This window comes from Chlamydotis macqueenii, chromosome 8 (genome assembly GCF_036417535.1).
Source record: "Chlamydotis macqueenii isolate bChlMac1 chromosome 8, bChlMac1.mat, whole genome shotgun sequence".
NCBI classification, from domain to species: Eukaryota; Metazoa; Chordata; class Aves; order Otidiformes; family Otididae; genus Chlamydotis; species Chlamydotis macqueenii.
This window is the reverse complement of record NC_141563.1, coordinates 3,705,978-3,726,235: the sequence shown is the minus strand read 5'-3', so window position 1 is coordinate 3,726,235 and position 20,258 is coordinate 3,705,978. Positions and strand designations below refer to the sequence as shown.

The 20,258-nt window shown below is 49.7% G+C and overlaps 1 protein-coding gene across 1 annotated transcript; it reads right to left on the bottom strand.

The window, feature by feature from the left end:
• Positions 1–400: 400 nt before the first annotated feature.
• On the bottom strand, positions 401–17,309 carry LOC147599899 (olfactory receptor 14C36-like). The gene is made up of 4 exons (XM_086753508.1): positions 17,115–17,309; positions 3,660–3,752; positions 1,728–1,797; positions 401–1,356 (listed from the first exon to the last, which is right to left on the bottom strand). Exons 1-4 carry the CDS (start codon positions 17,307–17,309, stop codon positions 401–403), a joined length of 1,314 nt encoding a protein of 437 aa, XP_086609634.1.
• Positions 17,310–20,258: the final 2,949 nt, after the last annotated feature.

Sequence of the window (20,258 nt, the reverse complement as noted above, 5' to 3'; positions counted from 1 at the left end):
CCACTGCAGTGTGTCCTCACCCTGCATGGTCAAACATCTACGCTAACATTGGTGTTGGCCTCTCCCATGTGACAACTGTGCCCTTGGCTCCTGAATCCCTTCTGCCTGCTGGAGCTGGGACCCAACCTCCAGAGGAGATCTGAGAGATGAGAGTAGGGGCAAATGACTATGTTCCAGCTGCTTTACGTATGCAATGAGACCAGTTCCTTCTGTAACTTGGGTTTACAAGAGAGAAAAAAGAGGTCTGAAAATTAAGAAGAAGTTGTATGAACAATACATAATTACAACTAATATTATCACAACTTTGAAAAAGAAATACAAAATTAAAAAATAGAAGAGCAGAAGATAGACTGGGATTTTACTGCATTCCTGGGAGTTATATGTAGATGGTGAGTACTTATTAATGATGGAAGAATATGGATTTGTACACCCTCCTCCGGGTATCCTTGAGCTCCTGGTTCCTCATGCTGTAGATGAGGGGGTTCACTCCTGGAGGCACCATCGAGTACAGAAATGACACCCCCAGCTTCAGAGATGGGGAGGAGATGGAGGGGCGCTTCAGGTAGGCAAACACGGCAGTGCTGAGAAACAGGGAGACCACAGCCAGGTGAGGGAGGCACGTGGAAAAGGCTTTGTGCTGTCCCTGCTCAGAGGGGATCCTCAGCACAGCCCTGAAGATCTGCACATAGGACACAACAATGAACACAAAACAGACAAATGCTACTGAGAGACTAACTACAATAACCCAAACTTCCCTGAGGTAGGTGTCTGAGCAGGACAGCTTGAGGATCTGGAGGATTTCACAGAAGAACTGGTCCACAGCATTGCCCTGGCAGAGTGGCAGTGAAAATGTATTGGCCGTGTGCAGCAGAGCATAGAGAAACCCACTGCCCCAGGCAGCTGCTGCCATGTGGACACAAGCTCTGCTGCCCAGGAGGGTCCCGTAGTGCAGGGGTCTGCAGATGGCAACGTAGCGGTCATAGGCCATGACAGTGAGAACATAAAACTCTGCCACGGCCAAAAAGACAAATAGAAAGACTTGTGCAACACATCCCATGTAGGAGATGGCCCTGGTGTCCAAGAGGGAATTGGCCACGGCTTTGGGGAGAGTGGTGGAGATGCAGCCCAGGTCAAGGAGGGAGAGGTTGAGGAGGAAGAAGTACATGGGTGTGTGGAGGTGGTGGTCGCAGGCTATGGCAGTGATGATGAGGCCGTTTCCCAGGAGGGCAGCCAGGTAGATGCCCAGGAAGAGCCAGAAGTGCAAGAGCTGCCGCTCCCGTGTGTCTGCAAATGCCAGGAGGAGAAATTCAGTGATGGAGCTGCTGTTGGACACTTCCTTCCTCCGAACATAGGAGTCTGTCGAAGCAAGACAAGAGAGTTAAGGGTTAGGATTGACTTCTCAGAGGAAATCTTACTCAATTTCTCATAGAACAATCACGCCCCCCCCAGCCTCTGTCCTTCCAGAAAGACCTTCATGCAGCTCCCTGGCTGAGCTCTGGGTTCTGCTGGCTGAGGGTGCAATGGGGAGCAGAGGGTTCTGCTGTGGGCTCCTGAGGAGTCAGTGCTGCTGTGCACCAACAGGCAGGTAGGAACCAGCAGTGATCTCTGTTTAAATCCCCTCATTAAATCAATGACATTTCAGCACTGTCCCTCCCTACTCACCCGGCTGCAAAGCAGAGCTGTGGGGGGGGTGGTTATGTTTCTTTTGTTCCTGCCCCCTGTCCCACCTGAGGAGGGTTTGCTGAAGGCAGACATCCCTGGCATCTCTGCTACACTGCAGGTGCCATCGTGAGAGCCCTGGGAGGCAAAGGGACAGAGCCTTGGTGCACAGGGAGGACAGACAGTCTGTCCATCCGTCCTGCTGTCAGCTGCCCTGGGCTCACACCTCTCTGAGCCAGAAGATGGAACCCAGTTTAAAATGCAGATGATCTCCACACTCCCCTCTCCAGGGAAGAGCTGTCAGCTCCTGGATGCCCTAAAGATGGGGTGTCCTTAACAGAGAGCCAGCTTCATCCCCACCCTCTGGACTGCATTGCCCAGAGACCCAGGGAAGCCCTGCTCTGGAGCATGTCCTCCTCCTCCTCCACACTGGAGAGAGATCGCTGTGGGCTGTGGCAGCTGGACGAGACCCCTCCAGGAAGCTCCTGTTCATTGCCCTGCAGCCAGAGACTTACCGTGCAGAGGGCTGTGAAGGTTTCTCCTCCAGTGAGCTCTCAGCCCAGGCCGCCTTTAACCTCTCTCTGCCCTGCCTGTCCCCACTCAGTGCCTGCAGCAGTGCCCTCAGCCCTGCTGCGCTTGACAGAGCAGCTGCTCCTGGGCAGAGCTGTCTCTCTGCCGTTCTGCCTCCTTGCCGTGAGCAACCTGTGTCCCAGGGGCCTGGAGCAGCTCAGCAACAGAGGACCAGCCCAAGGCATTTTAATGACCTCTCTGGTGGGTTTGGGGCCAAGTCCACGAACCTGAGACACAGTGAGGAAGTTGATGAAACCTCTCCAGAAGTCAAAGTCAGACACGAACTCCAAAGTTTCTTGGAGCCGTAATGGGTCCCACTGAGGGACATTACTGACAAAGCCTCCCTGGGGCTGGTGAGAGCAGAAACCTGGAGGCAGAGGTGACAGGGAAAGGAAATGTAGAGGTGGCTCTGATGCTGAGCAAATCTGAAAGTGCATTATCTCTTTCTTATTTTGTTTCTCACTGTGAAGAACAGCTTCACCACCACTGAAACCATGCACTGAAGCACTCTCAGGCTACTCCTGTACTGTCTGGAGCATCCACAATGCTGGACTAAAGAAGCCCATGTTCCTCAGCCATCCCACACAGGTCATGTGCACCAGGTTCCAAATACCACCTCTACAGACCTCCGCTGGTCACTCTCCAGTTCCTTCCTACTTCTTTGAAATGGGGAGCCCCACACTGCGACACACTTGTCTGTGTGGGACCACAGCCGTTCTGAGATGGGTGGGACGATACCTCAGGTTGTCTGGGTGGCCCATGCTCCTCCTAATGCAGCCTTGTATGTAGCTGGGCTTCTTCATGGTGAGCACATATGGTGTCCTTCATAGTGCCCACCACTTTCTCCTCAGAGCCCCTGCTCAGTCAATCAGATTGCAGCCTGCCCTGATGTATTTGGTTAATCTCTCCACTCTGTGGGACTGGACACTAGAATCATAGAATCATAGAATGGTTAGTGTTGGAAGGGACCTTGAAAGGTCATCTAGTCCAACCCCCCTGCAAGGAGCAGGGACATCCCCAACTAGATCAGGTTGCTCAGAGCCTCATAGAATCATAGAATGGTTAGGGTTGGAAGGAACCTTCAAAGGTCATCAAGTGCAACCCCCCTGCAAGGAGCAGGGACATCCCCAAGTAGATCAGGTCGCTCAGAGCCTCATCCAGCCTGGCCTTGAACGTTTCCAGGGATGGGGCCTCCACCACCTTTCTGGGCAACCTGTTCCAGTGTTCCATAACTTGCATTATGAATTTTTTTTTCCTAATTTCCAATGTAAATCTACCTCGCTCTATTTTAAAACCATTACTCCTTGTCTTATTGCAACAGGCCCTACTCCTTGTAAAACTTCCAGAGGTTTCTGTTGGCCAAAGCCCAGAGTTTCTCCAGGTTCCCCTGCACTGAGCCAACTGTTCATGTTTGTGTGCAGATGGCTCACCATGATGGTGGTGTCTCTCACAAGGTAACAGCAGGCGCAGTTGCAGGGCACTACAAATAACACCTCCAGGAGAAACTGTGGGGTCTGGGGGATCTACAAGTCACAAGGCCACAGACCTGTGCTCGGGGGGGGAAGTTGCCCTTTATGGGAGAGAGCAGCAGGAGGGCCTGGAGTTCTGCCTGGGGACAATGAATCAGCTGAGAGCTGAGTGGTCAACATGAGAGGGCAGAACAACATGGGCAACGTTGGGGATGGTGGATGTCTGGTGGTGACCCCTTGATCAGGAAAAGGAAGTAGATGAGTCCTTCTTCAGGGAATTGGAAGAAGCCTCATGTTTGCAGGCCCTGGTCCCAAAAGCAGATCTAAACTATCCCAGTATTTTGTGAAGGGGCGACATAGCCAGGCGCAAGCCGTCCAGGAGGTTTTTGGAGCACAATGATGACATCTTCCTGACAAGGGTGACTGAGGAGCCAGAGAGGTGAGGTGCCCAGTGGGACTTCATACGTACATTTGTATGTGTGTGTGCTTGTGTGGGCCCGGGGAACGGGGGGGATGAGGGGATCCCAGGGCCAGCTGCTGGATAGACAGAGGGTCTAAAACCAGCTCCTGGAGGGAACCACACTGTGTGTGTGTCTGCAGAGTGCTATGAACATTTCCCCCCCAATTATGCAAATCAGCCTCTATAGTATGCAAGAATTTTAACCTGAGAGAGGGAGAGAGACAGAGAGATTTCACATTGTGTACGGATTACTCATGCGCAAGGAAGCAGACTGACGGACACCAGCTCCTCACAAGAACCTGAAGGACAGTCTGGACCTGAAAACAAAGACTTTACTTCTCGGAATCTCAGAGCTGTGCATGAGGGATAAAAGACACCCCTGCAACTCACCGCCAGCACGCCAGTCCCTCTAACACAGCTTTGAGACCCTCCCAGTGTCTGGCAACACAGACAAGGAACCATAGCAAGAGCAACTCCAGAGACATCTGGATCAATCATCGTCAATCTGTGATGATGACACAGAAATACAGTTGCTTTGCAAAGTTTTATTATGATTAGTAATCAGGAGTGTATTTGTTAATTAGTGATTAGTCAAATATTGTTGTATGTCAATGTCTGAAAGCTCTAAGTACCCCATGTGAACCAGATTTGAGGTGCCCCAGTTTGGCTGGACCAGTCATGAACATGAGTAAATATTCACTCTGGTAATTCTGTATGTGCATCCTAGGTTCTCAGTCAGCATTGGCCAGTTGGGAATTTTTGTAACACTTTGGAAACCCAGAAAGGACACAGCCGACTCACCTGGTCCAGTGTCTCTCTCCCATGCGTACCCCGTGACCTGCACTGTTGGCTTGTTGCCGAGTTCCTCTCAAGAGACACAGGCACAGGGTGATGAGTGAAGTGTGGAGCTTGTTTGGAAGTAAGGAGGTGATTTTGGAATAATGGGATGCAGAGGAAGGATAGTGGAAGATTCACCAGCACATTAATTGCTGCAACACTGGAACCTGATGGGATGGCTGAGTCACCAAAAAGCCAAGCCGTGTGTCAGGAAATTTGGTCAGGAGTGACTGCCTTTGGTGATGTGAACCAACCGTGGCCGCACTCTGGTTCTTTTGATTACGCTGAGTTAATTATGCCAGCAATGGCAGATCTGGTTCCCATCACAAGAAGTGGCTCTTGGTATGTCTGGGATACTAACAGGGATCAAAGCAAATGTTCCCCTCCAGAGTGGAGAAAAAGTAGGGCTGTGAACAAATGGGAAAAATAGCATCTCTTTACATTCCAGAACTATTAAATCTCAGAGAGGTTTCCCCTCCAGGTTGGAAATTGAGTAAAAGTCTCTGTCTGAACAGGAAAATCAGGGACGTGCCACATCCAGCTCCACCTGCCCATGCTACTGCTCGCTCTTCTGCTTTTGATCTGGTTTCGGCTCCAGCTGCTGCTTCCTTCTGGTGTGCAAACAGCTCTCCAACAAGAAATAAAAGAGCTGGAACCAGAACCTGGTCAGCTTTCTGTGGGAACAGCCTACGTGCCATTTGCACCTGCTGATTTGGGTTTGGGGTAACAAGTGCCCAGAGTGGGATGCTACAGAGAAGGTGATGCAAACTGTAGGTGGCATCTTTGGCATCTCTAGCCCTCTGTGGGCTGACATGCAGGGAGTGTTTGAGACTCTTTTCACTGCTGATGACAGAATTGAAATCTGGGAAACAATTAGCAAATGGGCCTGTGGAGCACAGGGCAGAACTCCATGGCCAACCAGTGACCCAGGTCAGTCCCTCAAATTTACCAGCCAATAGAGATACACTGTGAACCGTGACAGGAGATTGTCAGAGTCAGAACTGGCAGGAAGGAAGACTGTAAATTGGGCTAAGATCTGAGGATGCCATCAAGGATATGCTGAACATCCTTCTCAATATTACACCAAATTGGTTAAACAAGTGAGTGTGTTTAGAAGAGTCAGCCCTGGAAATGAGGAAAATCAGACTTTGATGGTCTCTTCCTTTGTAAATCAGGCAGCCTCACATATTAAGAAATATTTTTCTAAGCCCAGGATGGCAGGGCAAAGGCTTGGGTAAAATTGCATTGCTACATTCATGTTTAATGGAAAAGATGAAAGACAGCTGAAGCAAAACCCTCAGAAAGAAGAGGCACACAAAGCTCGTCTGTTGGCAGCAGCATTGAACAATAATCCTAGGTTGAGAGGACAGGGAGGGAGAGATTTCCAAGGTGGAGGCAGAGGAAAAAATGTTAGAAGCACTGGATCTCTAAGAAGAGGAGACTGTTGCAAACTGTTGTCGGTATCCTGGACAACAAGGCCATCGGAAACGGGAGTGCCCAGGATGACAAAGCCCAAGGTAAAAGTGCAGAACAAAACCCAGGCTTCCCTAAAGGACCCCTCGCTGCTGCGGTGCAATCTTTCCTTGCTGTACGCAAAAAGGACAGCTCGGTGTCACCCAGGACTGGCAGTTAGCAGGGACCTACGGTGCGGTCACTCCAGGAGCCTCTCAATATGATTTTCTTTATGCTTCTTCTTCTTATGAGAATCTTACATCTTTTCATTGATGAACATAAATATTCCTGACTGATAGATACAGGGGCAAAGTTTTCTTCTTTAAACCAGTGTGCTTAGCCATCCGGAGTCTCGATAACTTTCAGTATTTACTTGGGGAAAGATAGAGCTAACATGAGCAAGATTCCCATCAAAGCTTTCCTGGGTTCTCCATTATTTTTCTAAAATTTTAGGTGAAAATTTGCAGGATGTTGGGTTTTTAAAAAATTAGAACTGTTTTTGGTATATGATGTGAAGGATGCATTAGGAATCTTATGTAGCTGACACCTGTACCTTCCTGTGTCCCTTGCTGAGAAGGGCCCTCAGGCTTCTCCACATAAGATACAGTTTTGTAAGAGAAGTGTAAAGTATCTGGGTTTCATTCTCTGACAAGGGGAGGTCATTTACTTAGGAATGTACTAGAGCCAGTGAAAATTGTGGCAGTAAAAACACAGACTGCGTGGATGGTGTTCCAGAGACCTTTATTGTTAGTCAGCTTGTCTTTTACACTCTAAGTTACACGCAAAGTGCACACACTTAATTATCTAATTTGGTTGGTAGCAATATACTATTCACGTGCCTTGTGCTTTATTTGGATTGGTTATAGTTTTTTGGTTGTCTTTAATATTTTTGCCTCCGGTATTTCTTTATCTTGTTCTAGTTGCTGTTTTTTGTTATTGAGCAAGTGGTGTTCAAGGACATAGCCCAAATTCGCCAATGACAAACAGCTGTGCTGCACTTTCTGCCTCCACAATGCAAAATAAAAAAATAGAACAACAAAAGACAGACTAGAACTTTACTGTATTCCAGGGACTTATATGTAGATGATTGGGTCCTTATTAATGATGGAATAATGTGTATTCATATACTTTCCTCAGGGCACCCTTGAGCTCCTGGTTCCTCATGCTGTAGATGAGGGGGTTCACTGCTGGAGGCACCACTGAGTACAGAACAGCCAGAAATAGATTTAGAACTGGGGAGGAGATGGAGATGCTTTTGTTGTTGTGCTTCTTGTAGATACTGATATTCCTGGGGAAATCACAGAAACATTTGAAGGAAAATGGAAGGATTACCATCTGAGTAGCCCTGCAGTGAACTGACTCCTCTTTGCCAATGTCTCATTGTGATTGCACACTGTCTAAACCTGAAATATTTTGGAAGTAGTGTAAAAAGTGCTGAGCAGAAGGAGATAATCACTTCTTCTGGCTGTGGTGCTCCTCATGCAGCCCTGGATGCTGTTGGCCACCTTCTCTGCTGGGTCATGTTTTGCCTTATGAGACTGAAGGACCACCACAGCCTTTTCCCACAGAGCTGTTGCCCAGCCACACAGCTCCTGGCCTCTGGCACTGCAGCCTGGAATTCCCCTGCTCAGTCCTTGGGTCTTTTTAGAAGATTGGTGCAAGTTTTGCTTTTTGCTTTCTCCAGTCTTTATGACCTCACAAAATGTCTCGGAGCAGACTTGCTAAGACATCATCCTGGTGTCTCAACATCCTAGGATTCATCCCATCTGGTGCAATGGGCTCTTAAGGACTGACCTTACCTAAGTAACCTCTGACTCCATCTCCATCCACTGCTGCATTTCACCTGGGATCAGCCTTTCAGGCACATGCAACTGAGAGACTTTGCTGGAGAAGACAAAGGCCGAGAGTACCTCAAACCTATCTATTCCTCCTCTTACTAAACCCAGCAGTGGCCACACATTCTCTTCATTTCTTCTTAAACTCTTCCTGAAGTAGTAACAGGTGATTGTTGTGCCCCTGAACCCCCTTGCAATTCTCAACTGTGGAGCTTCCCTAAAACCAACTGTATTTCTGGATTCCTTCTTTGTTTCAAGTCTCTGCATCCATCTCCTGTACACCTCCTTGTTTCTGTGGTGCTTTCCCATGAATTTCGTGCTTCCTCAAGCTTCTCTCCTGAATATCTCTTCTTGTTTTCCTGACTATTGGTGCAGATGGCCCTTCTGTGCTGCTCACATGGGCTGCCCCACTAAAAATCCTCAGAGGTCCAGCATCTGCACTTTTCTATTTTCCTTCCTCATTCTCCCTGGGAGCTGAGACCCCATTATGTAACGATTGTGACAACTATGGCTGACTCTGGTTTTCACATCTGTGGCCAGATCTTCCCTCTTTGTGAGTAACAGATGCAAATCAGTTTCAACATTATTGGCCCATCTGGCACATGATTTACATAGACCTGTGTCCCAAACTGTCCCAAGACCCTCCTGAAACCTCCAGAATATTTCGCATGCTGTTTTGCTCCTCATCCAGGTAATCCCAGGGTCACTGCTCATTCAGTTCTCCCTGGAGACTTTAATGGGTTCTCTGTCTCCCACAGCAGTGTCACCTTTACCAGTGTCTCTTCTGATCCTCACCCACCAGGCGACACCCAGCTTGTCCATCCCAGAGACGAGCTCCACACATCTAAGCAGCTCCTTCACACTGAGGACACCCACCTCCTGATCTTTCTGGCCTGATGACCCTCATAATCCTATACCCACCCGGCACAGCACCCCAGCCACGTGAGCTGTCCCAGCACCCCGCAGCTGTTACTCCCCCAAAGTGGAATGAAGAGATGGCACATGGGGTCCAGCTTCTCCAGCCTGTGCCCCTCAGCCTGAGGACATTGGAGCATGTCTGGCCTGGAGGTGAAGCCGATCTCAGCAAGGAAGAGAGGATCTTGCAAGTGGTTTTGAGTGTGGACATCCTGTGATACAGGCACACGGTGAAAATTCTTGACCTAATACATGTTTGTATCACTGAGAGGTTAAACAAAGAGGAAGAGAAGAACCAGGAGAGTTTGGGAGTGACGGAACACTTGCAGAGACCTCTGTGGGAGATGTTTTGTGTTCATGTGCTGTCATCCGTCTAGTGGATGGAGAAGGGACAGACCTTGTGTCTCTGCAGCGGTGGGATTCAGTCACTGGGCAAAGGCACTGAATTGGTCTGAGATGGCCTGGCTGGTGCCCGTCACACCGCTGCTCTGAATGGGGCTGGGCTTCCTGCACAGGGCCGCTGCTGTCTGTGCCAGCTGCATGCAGCTGTGCTGCAGAGCCCTGGCGTCTGGCGTAGCACTACAAGCCCATGCTTGGCCATCAAACCCACATTCAACTGCCCTGATTGAGGTCAGGCAGAGGAAGGACGTATGTGGGACAAGTGCCATTCTACCCAAAGGACAGGTGGAAAATACAGCTGATGGTGAAGAGAAAGGGAAACTGTCCTGCCTAAATCTGAACTGTGAAAAGGTGATTCTGGAAACTAAATCTGAGTATGGTAAGAAAAATACAGTGCTAGAAATAAGAGAGAGTACACTGCTGGAAGGAACTCTCTTTCTCCCCAGCTGAGGGACCATCAGTGATGGCTTCAGGCTGTTTCCCAGCAGGTTCCCCTGCAGCCCCAGGGACAGCTGGAGGGAGCCCAGAGGGTACAGAGAAACTGCTGCCTTGGGCTGGGCCTCTGCTGCTGAGCTGGGCTGGGCTCCTGGGATGGAGGGAGCTGCTGGTAACAGGGCAGTGCTGCAGAGAGACAGCTCTGCCCAGGAGCAGCTCCTCTGCCAAGCGCAGCAGGGCTGAGGGCTCTGCCTGCAGGAGCTGAGGGGAGAGGAGCGAGGCAGAGAGAGGTTAAAGGCAGCCTGGGCTGGGAGAAGAGAGGAGAGCTCACTTGGAGAAAAATCTTTACAGCACTTTTCAGGGTAAGTCTCTGGCTCCAGGGCAACGCATCTGTGGTTCCTGCTAAAGCTGGCACATCCCACAGTCAATGGGATCTGTCAGGAGGACTCTCACAGTTTCCCCAGTGTAGAGAAGAAGGACGTTCTTTGGAGCACAGCTTCCCTGCTGCAACGTCAGAGGGACAGAGCATGTCGGCTGTCTTCTCCCAGGTATGGCTGCAGGGTTGGAAGCCGGGTGTGCACTCAGGGGTACCCAGGGCTCTCCTTCAGATTAGCCTCCCTGCACCCCAGGGTGCTGTGTGCCACAGCAGGGATTTCTATCTTGCTGGGGTCTACATTCATCTGTCCCAGGGAGCTCTGAACAGTGCTGTGGGGGGAAGTTGTGGGTAGAAGAAGCAACACCTGGTAGGAGAGGGTTTTTACTGTCAAGAGGTAAAGGCTGGTCACTGCTCCAGATCACACCAGGACATTTCTGAGGGGGCTTTTCAAGTGTAAGGTCACGGCAGAGTTACTGCAAATATAAGGATCTCCCTGAGTTTGTGGTTTTAGTTTCTTATTTGAGGGGGTGGAGAGGGGAAAAAGGAATTAATGGAAAAAGGAGCTGTCAAGGTTGAAGAAGTCTCTGAGACTCCTGAGCTGTAACTGTGAGTGGTCAGTTGGTCTGCTAAGAGCCTCCTCAAGTGCCTTCAGCCACACCTCTGCCCAGGGCAGCACCAGCATCACCCTTGCTGCACCCAGCAGGGTTGTCCTGCCCTGGCCTTTGGAACCTCCAAACAGGAACAGGCACCCAGCCAGCGCCCTGCAAACAGGCAGGTGTGTGTAGGGCAGGGTGAGTGCACAGAGGTTGGGATGGGGTCTGTGAGTGCTGACAGGGAAAAGAGATCAGACAGGGAAACACCTCCCAAGAGGAAAATCCCCAGGCAGCAGGTTTACAGTCAAGGAATGAGAAGAAACTAAAAGCAGAAATGTTGTGGGAGGGAGAATTCAGAAATCTCTGTATCATCCCCTCCAGTGCAGCCCCCTTCCTCTGAGCAAACCCCCTGGCCTCCTCTCCCACCCACCCAAGCCTCTGCCTTCAGGGCTGCGGGGTCCCAGCCATGAACCCCCTCCTCTGCAGCCAGAGCTCCAGCAGAGCCGTGCTGCAGCTCTCCAGCCACGTGCCCACGGCCCTCGGCAGAGCACAGGGGCTGAGAGCAGCTGCCCGGCAATGGTGGTGTCGGGGAGGGGGCACGCACAGCTGGGGGAGGGGGACGCTGGCCCCAGTGCCCGCCTGCCTCTGCCCTGTCCTCTCTCAGCCGCACCCTGGCTGTATTTGCCCTTGTGCCTCCACCTCTCTGTGGTGCTGCTGCTGGGATCTTGTTCTTGCTGTCAGGCTGTCTGGGGAGGGGAGTTCCAGCTGCAGAGTCCCCCCCTGATCTTGTGGGTCCTTTCCTGCAGCTGTGTCCATGGGAACAAGTGTCCCAGCTTTCACCTGTGGGGCTGTGGGCACTGCAGGCTGTGGGGCTGTGGCATCAGCTGCTTTTCACTCAGTGAGATATAATCATGCAAACACCTAACAGAACTTCTTGGTGTGTCCTCCCAAGCTGTGAGTTTCCCTCAGAGGTGCAAAACTCTCCCATAACATCTTTGTGTAACCTGACCACTCCATGGTTCAGCACAGAGATGCTGTGGCCAAAACCCTGCTGTTGGGTTGGTGAAATGAGCCATGAGTGCTGTGGGCTAGAAGTGAGGTGCTGAAAGCTTGAGTAAGGGTTAGACATCTAGCGGTCTGCAGTGGATTCCTTTGCACTCAGCAGTGCTTGCTGGCTTTTTTTGAAACATAGCAGTGTGATTGTGTTTAATCTCAGAATGCTGTAAGCCCAGAGCCCCAGGGACTGAGGGACAGTCCAGCTCCCCTCACTCTGCACTAAGCCACAGCAATTCTCTTCTCATACAAGACTCACTCTGTTCTCCCTGTATGCAGCACAAAATGCTGAGGGTTACTTACTATCATCTCAAAATAATTTTTAATTAATATAACAGAAATAATGGAAAAAAAAAGTAAAAAAGCTAAATGTTCAATCTAGCTTCTACCATTCTCGTTCCTTAGGACAGGAGGTGCAGATGCTGACAAGCCCTTCTGCATTAGGGGTGGTTTCATCTGGCAAAGTCGAACACCAGAGCTGGCCCCTGCTTCCACCGTTCCCATGAACTCACTGCTGCAGAGCAGGGCTGACACCTGGGCAGCCAGCGGGCAGAAGCCCAAATCCTCACAGCACATTCAGCGAGCACCAAACCAGAGCTTCAGCAACAGAGATGAAGGAAGGTCTTCAGAAATGGAAAAAACAAAAGGGACAGAGTTTATTAGGGAGGGAAGAGTCTGTACAAAACTTCTTTAGTTTGGCTCAGAAAATTCTCTCTGAGCTTGCAATGACTTTTCCTCCTTACAGGGGTTCCCATGCCAAGAAACAGAAAATGTCCAACAGCAGCTCCATCACTGAGTTCCTCCTCCTGGCATTCGCAGACACACGGGAGCTGCAGCTCTTGCACTTCTGGCTCTTCCTGGGCATCTACCTGGCTGCGCTCCTGGCCAACAGCCTCATCATCACTGCCATAGCCTATGACCACCGCCTCCACACCCCCTTGTACTTCTTCCTCCTCAACCTCTCCCTCCTTGACCTGGGCTGCATCTCCATTATTCTTCCAAAATCCATGGCCAATTCCCTGTGGAAAACCAGGGCCATCTCATATGCAGGATGTACTGCACAGGTCTTTTTCTTCTTTTTTCTGATGTCAGCAGAGTACTGGCTTCTCACTGTCATGGCCTATGACCGCTATGTTGCCATCTGCAAACCCCTGCACTACAGGACCCTCCTGGACAGCGGAACTTCTGTCCACATGGCAGCAGCTGCCTGGGGCAGTGGGTTTCTCTATGCTCTGCTGCACACTGCCAATACATTTTCACTGCCACTCTGCCAAGGCAACGCTGTGGACCAGTTCTTCTGTGATATCCCCCAGATCCTCAAGCTCTCCTGCTCAGACTCCTACCTCAGGGAAGTTGGGCTTCTTGTAGTTAGTCTCTTAGTAGCATTTGTCTGTTTTGTTTTCATTGTTGTGTCCTATGTGCAGATCTTCAGGGCTGTGCTGAGGATCCCCTCTGAGCAGGGACGGCACAAAGCCTTTTCCATGTGCCTCCCTCACCTGGCTGTGGTCTCCCTGTTTCTCAGCACTGCCATATTTTCCTACTTCAAGCCCCCCTCCATCTCCTCTGCATCGCTGGATATGGTGGTGTCATCTCTGTACTCAGTGGTGCCTCCAGCAGTGAACCCCCTCATCTACAGCATGAGGAACCAGGAGCTGAAAGACACAGTGCAGAAGCTGATTCAATCAGCTCTTTCTCAGAAGCATTAAGATGCCCATGGCTCTACAGAAGTGATTCACCTCAGAATTGTTGTGTACTTTGGGCATTTTATCTGTGATAAGCATGTTTGTCCATGCCTGCATGCACTCCACTTCACCAGAGGCATGGATCCAGCCTGTCTGACCCAGAGGTCTGTTCACATGTGTCTGACACAATGGTACTGTTAGCCTCCCATGTTGCATCGCTGTAATAAAAGGTAGTTTCTACAATGGGAGTGTCTGGACGTTGGAGTATTCATCAAAAGCTGAGGTCAGGCTGAAGGAATTGTCCCCACAGTGCCGTGCTGCTGTGCTGGGGTTCTCCATGGGATGAGGGGAGGAGGGCATGGGGCAAGGTGTTCAAGAATGGGCCTGGGCTGAGCCTTAACATGTGGGTGTCTGGTTCCCTTGGAGATGGTGAACGATCGACATTCCACACAGGGATCTGCCTGGGACTGTCACCCCATGGCTTCCTCACCACAGCCCCTCACTCTGCAGAGCAGGGCCAGCAGGTCAGGGCCATGTGGAGAGCACAGGGAGGGGTCAGGGGCAGCAAGTCAGGTCAGCATGGACACACTGCCCTGGAGAACGGCTCTCTGGGGGCAGGGACATCCTGCATGGAAGATGCACAAACGTCCTGGACTGAGTTCCCATCACTGCAGGGGAAGAAAAATGATTGTGAGACATGTGAGAGTGCAGGGATGCAGTGGTGTGTGTGTGGCAGTGTGTGTGTAAAAGAGAGGAAGAAGATGGCGAGGGGTGGGAGTGTGTCATGCTCAAATGAAATATGTTCAGTTTTGATGTTGAGGCAGCAGAAGCAGGTGGATGTTCAGGCAGCAGTTCAGGGCCGGGACATGGAGCTAAAAAGAGGAGTGAAGGGAGTCTTGGGTTAGCACCTTTAGAACCTGAGGAGCATTAGCAGGGCTTTGGAAGAAGCTGCACAGGTGATGGGGAACTCACAGCCATTGTGAGTTCAGTCAAACTTGGGACAGCAAGGGGTCAGAGTGAGGAGGGGAAGCAGGGGTGGAGATGGTCCCTTTGTTGAGGCTGGAACATCCAACGGAACTGAAATTCTTTTCCTTTCTACTTTGGCTGCTGTCTCTTCCAATCAGACCCCTGAGAAAACATGAGTTCCTTACAGCCACAAGGCTTTTTTTTTCCCCATTCCCCACTCTCCATAGAGGCTGGGAGGTGTCCTACTGCTCTCCTGCACTCAGCATCACACACCCTCACATCTCAGTGCTCCCAGGAATGGCCCTCAGCATCCCGTGAGGGAAAGGATCCCCCTGCCCAGGGTATGGGGTCAGTCCTTGATCGTCCTGCTCAATGGAACATGTCAGGGCCTTCACAGTTGCCTTAACACTGGATTTTCAACCTGTAAGCAGTGCCTCTGACTTCCTACTTCACCAGCTCACAGGGACAGCAACCTTATCTCCTCATTCCTTCATGGGCTCTTCAGTGATGGCCATCAGTGGGGCCCACTGACATCCCCAGAGACTTGGAGGTTTGCTGCTGACTTTGACTGCTCTAGAGGCCACTTGAATCCACTTTCGGTGCCTGCAGTTCAGGAACTTGGCAGCAGAGGGCTCATTAACATGCAAAATGCCCTAACAAGCCAAGTCTCTGGGCATAATTCAATTCCTCCGTTCTTAGGTGGCTAATTTGAGAGGCTACAGGAGTGCAGTCAAAGTACAAAGTTCTCAATGATAAATGTCAGTAAGAAACTATTTATTCTTTATGCACCACACCATTTTTTCCTGCTTATGCATTAAGTGCCATCAGCAAACTCCTATTGATACAGATCTTGAGTCCTGATTGAATCTGAATATGTACGGAAGTCAGGACCCTGTATGTCAGACACTCTATGGGCAGTCTTCATCCCCATGTACAACCTCACATGTCTCTCCTCAGCCACCTGGGACTGACAGCACCTCTCTTCAGATCAGAGCTTTCTCCACTCCAGCCTGTAGCTGCCTGATTTCGCCCATTGACACCAGTTTCCACTTGTTTTACTTGGGGAATGTCGTGCACCTGGATACAGAATGATATTTCTTAATTAAAAAAAAAAAAACAAAACTAAATGAATGTCTAGTTCAATAAAAAAAAACAAATTTCACTCCTCTGCTGTATATTAAGCCCACCTTACCTCCTCTGAAGTTCACTTTCCACAGTGCATGGCCTTAGACCAAAGGAAAATACATTTTGTGCCAAGCACAGAGCCCAGGAGCCCCCAAAGCACTCCCTGCGCTGGACGCTGTTTGTTCATATTTGCTCACAGCATATCACACTCTGAAGCCATGAGCTCCCTCAATTCACAGAGGGACGCAAAGAGACAAAGTGCATGAAAAGCTCTTTTTTGAACAGCCTGCGCTAATCGCAGCAGATCTGGGCTATAGAAATGTCTTCAGGCAGGCTCTGCAGCATCGAGACCCACTCATTTCTCATTCTCCTCCAACACTGGACAGCTTGGGTGCAATTGTCCAGACTTTCCCTTCTCCTCAAGGGAGAGAAATGAGTTGTCTCAACTGAGATGCTTTGGCCTACCCTGCCTGTCCACCATCTCCTGCTCCAGAAATGCTCCCATCAGCCCTGGGTCACATTTCCCAGTCCCATGTGGGGGCTTCAGGCACCCCTCGGTATCCTGAAGGCAGTGGCCACCTCTGTGTGGGCAACTGCATCAACCCCTGTATGACGGTATCAGGAAGAACTTGAATCATGTGCAGAAGAGACATCGTAGTAAAAAAATGTGTAAGAAGACTTCATTCTGAGAACTTGGACACTGTTCTGTAGAGTCTCATATTTCTTTTTCATCAAGCATGGACAACAACGAACAAGCTGTTGACACATTCCGTCAAGATAAATTTGGATTTACACATATGTTTTCTTCTAACTGGTACTATTTGAGGTTTACCAAGTAATCTCTGATCTGATTCCTATCCATCATTGGTTGTGTTCCTATAGAGTCCTGCCTTGAGGCACAATGGCTGAGGAGAATTTGTTGGTGAAATACGAGGCAAAGAGGACATGGAGTATCTCAGATCTATCTCCACCTACTCTTACTGAATTCAGCAGGGTCCACATATTATCTTTATTTCTTCTTTAATTGTTTCTAAACTAGTCACATCTTATTATAATGCCCTTGAACTGCCTTTTGAATTTCAACAGAGTTTTGAAACAGATAATACCTGTGCTTGGAGGATGCTGTCCTTCAAGACCAGGTACACTGAGCTTTGCTGTCCATCAGTGCTGCTGACCATGTGATCCCCACTAAAACTCCCCACAATACGCCAAATTCTGCTCCACTGATGACAAGAATCTGCAGACTTCTACTGTTGTTCCACACTCCTCCGAGCACCTCAGATCTCACTGTTTCAGGGTCACAACAGCCAATCTTCACACCACTGACCAGCTCCTCGTTCTCTGTAAATAACACATCCAGGTTTGCATTGCCCTTGTTGACCCATCTGGCAGCTGTGACAATAAGCTGTCCTAAAGCCACCTGGAGTGTTTGCATGCTGCTGTGTCCCTCTTCCAGAAATTCCAGGGTCATTAAAGTCCCCATGGAGGCCCGGGCTCCTACATCCAGAGACTTCCATGGGGTGCTTAGAAAAGATGATGACAGTTACTCCATGGATGGCTGTGGCAGTTACTCCACTGAGCCCAACATGAGCCAGCACTTTGTGCTTGCGGCCCAGAAAGCCAATCGCATCTTGTGCTGCATCAAAAGAAGCATGGCCAGCCCGTCGAGGGAGGTGATTCTCCCCCTCTACTCTGCTCTCATGAGACACCACCTGGAGTACTGGGTCCAGCTCTGGTGACTCTAACATAAGAAGGATGTGGACCTGTTGGAGCAAGTCCAGAGGAGGCCACAAAGATGATCAGAGGGCTGACACACCTCTTCAATGAGGACAGGCTGAGAGAGTGGGGGCTATTCAGCCTGGATAAGAGAATGCTCTGGAGACACCTTCTAGCAGCCTTCCACTGCCTAAAGCAGGCCTATGAGAAAATTGGAGAGGGACTTTTGACAACGATATGTAGTGATAGGACAAAGAGTAATGACTTCAAAAGAAATAGACTAGCTCGAAATGAGATATAAGGAAGCAATTCTTCACTACATGAATGGTGAAGCACTTAAAAAGGTTGCCCAGAGAAGCAACCCCTGCCTGGAAATGTTCAAGATCAGGTCGGTCGGGGCTTTGAGCAACATGGTCTAGTGGAAGATGTCCCTGCTCAAAGCAGTGGGGTTGGAACTAGGTGGTCTTTAAGGTCCCTTCCAACCCAAACCATTCTATGATTCCTAAAGCAGGCCTACAGTCAGCCTCAGCTCTGTGCCTGGCAAGGTCGTGGAGCAGATTCTCCTGGAAACCATGCTAAGGCACATGGAGAGCAAGGAGGTGGTTGGTGACAGCCAACATGGCTTCACCAAGGGCAGATTGGGCCTGACCAATTTGGTGGCCTTCTATGACAGGGTGACAGCATTGGTGGACAAGGGAGAAGCAACGGACATCATCTCCCTGGATATCTGCAGGGCTTTTGACACTGTCCCGCACGACATCCTTCTCTCTAAACTAGAGAGACATGGGTTTGATGGACGGACCAGCCAATGGGTAAGGAGTTGGCTGGATGGACACACTCAGAGAGTGGTGGTCAACAGCTCTATGTCCAAGTGGAGACCAGTCATGAGTGGCGTCCCTCAGGGGTCCGTGTTGGGCCAGGCTCTGTTCAACATCTTTGTCGGCAACATGGACAGTGGGATAGAGTGCACCCTCAGCAAGTTCGCCGACGACACCAAGTTGTGTGGTGCCGTCGACACGCTGGAGGGGAGGGATGCCATCCAGAGGGACCTGGACAGGCTGGAGAGGTGGGCCCATGCAAACCTCATGAAGTTCAATCAGGCCAAGTGCAAGGTCCTGCACCTGAGTCATGGCAATCCCAGGCACAAATCCAGGCTGGGCAGAGAATGGATCAAGACCAGCCCTGAGGAGAAGGACTTGGGAGTGCTGGTGGATGAGAAGCTCAACATGAGCAGGCAATGCGCCCTTGTGAATCAGAAGGCCAACCGCATCCTGGGCTGCATCAAGAGGAGCATGGCCAGCAGGTCGAGGGAGATGGAGTGTAAAAAAATTTTTACACTGAGGGTTGTAGAACACTGGAACAGGTTGCCCAGAGAGGTGGTGGATGCCCCATCCCTGGAAATGTTCAAGGCCAGGCTGGATGAGGCTCTGAGCAACCTGATCTAGTCAGGAATGTCCCTGCTCCTTGCAGGGGGGTTGGACTAGATGACCTTTGAAGGTCCCTTCCAACCCTAACCATTCTATGATTCTATGATTCTATGATTTGGGAGAATACACGGTATAATGGCCAGAGTCCTGGCAATGCAAATACAAGTGAAGGTCAATATTTCTTCTCCACCCATTATTATACTCCCAGGAAATTCCTATTCTTGCATGGTGGAAAGACATCATCATTTTAGGAAAAGGATTCAATTATCTCAGCTGTTATAAAGGTATTCATGTGACTTTTAGAAGTTAGAAGCAGTTCTTCCTCCTTCCAGGCAGAGCTCAGCTGTCTGACCAGGGACATAAAGTGCCCCTTGTAGAGGCCCCACTGTAGCTGAGGTGTTTGCCTGGGACTGGTCGCTGTCAGACAGGACAGGAGGTCTCCTACAGAAGACCAGGGTGCCTTGGACACTGCTTGCATGGGCCAGGCAGAGGGTCCCAGGGCACCTGAACTGGCACCAGGCGCCTGTGTCACTGTACCTGAAGACATCTGTGTCCCTGTAGCTGCATCCCAGATCAGTTTTGGAAATGGCTTTTCCTTCTAAAAACAGAAAACAGTCACAAAATCCCCCCAAAGACTAGTATGTTAAATCAAAATGAACAAAACCAAGGAGAATAAGAACACAAATAATTTAATAAGATGAAAAGCATATTAAAATATTTCTTCACTTTAGATCTTTGTGTTTACTTCTTCATTGTTTCATTTTTCTGTAAAATTTCCTGAACATTTCTGTCACAATCAAGCCTGCAGCATTAATTGATAGAATTTTGTTTCAAGCACAGACCCCAGAGCTCCCCAAAATCTTCCTGTCCTTCTCTGGCCATGCCTCTCCTCACTCATGGCACAGAGTCACACCAAGGTATCGAGCTCTCTCAGCTGATGGGGGCAGCAGTTTCAGTGAAACACTCTAATTTTTGGATGACCGTTTCTGCACAAATCTCATCATAGCTGTGTTACAGTGACTTCTTAAAGGAGCCTGTAAGGCATCTGGTCATTCTCTCTTTTCAGTCCCTGCAAGATTTCATCTCCCTGTGTGCTTCTGTAGATATAACAGGTATAAATACAGAGATATACAAATACATATGCATATATATTTATAGACTTGTGTATAAAGACAGTTATTTTGTTCAGAGAAACTACTACATCTATACTGACACAATTAATATTTCTACTTCTACCTCTTACTCCTTCCTTCCTTTTCTTCAGTCCTGTTGACTTTTTGAGGAACTCA

What these genes read in the sequence shown, in the direction of transcription:
- LOC147599899 (XM_086753508.1), bottom strand. Translation starts at nt 17,309, where the DNA reads ATGGGGACTTTAATGACCCTGGAATTTCTGGAAGAGGGACACAGCAGC. An exon ending in TGAGAGACACCACCATCATG is followed by an intron (nt 1,798 to 3,659) that starts GTGAGCCATCTG and finishes TTTGCCTCCCAG; the next exon opens with GGCTCTCACGATGGCACCTG. An exon ending in CTTCAGCAAACCCTCCTCAG is followed by an intron (nt 1,357 to 1,727) that starts GTGGGACAGGGG and finishes TTGCTTCGACAG; the next exon opens with ACTCCTATGTTCGGAGGAAG.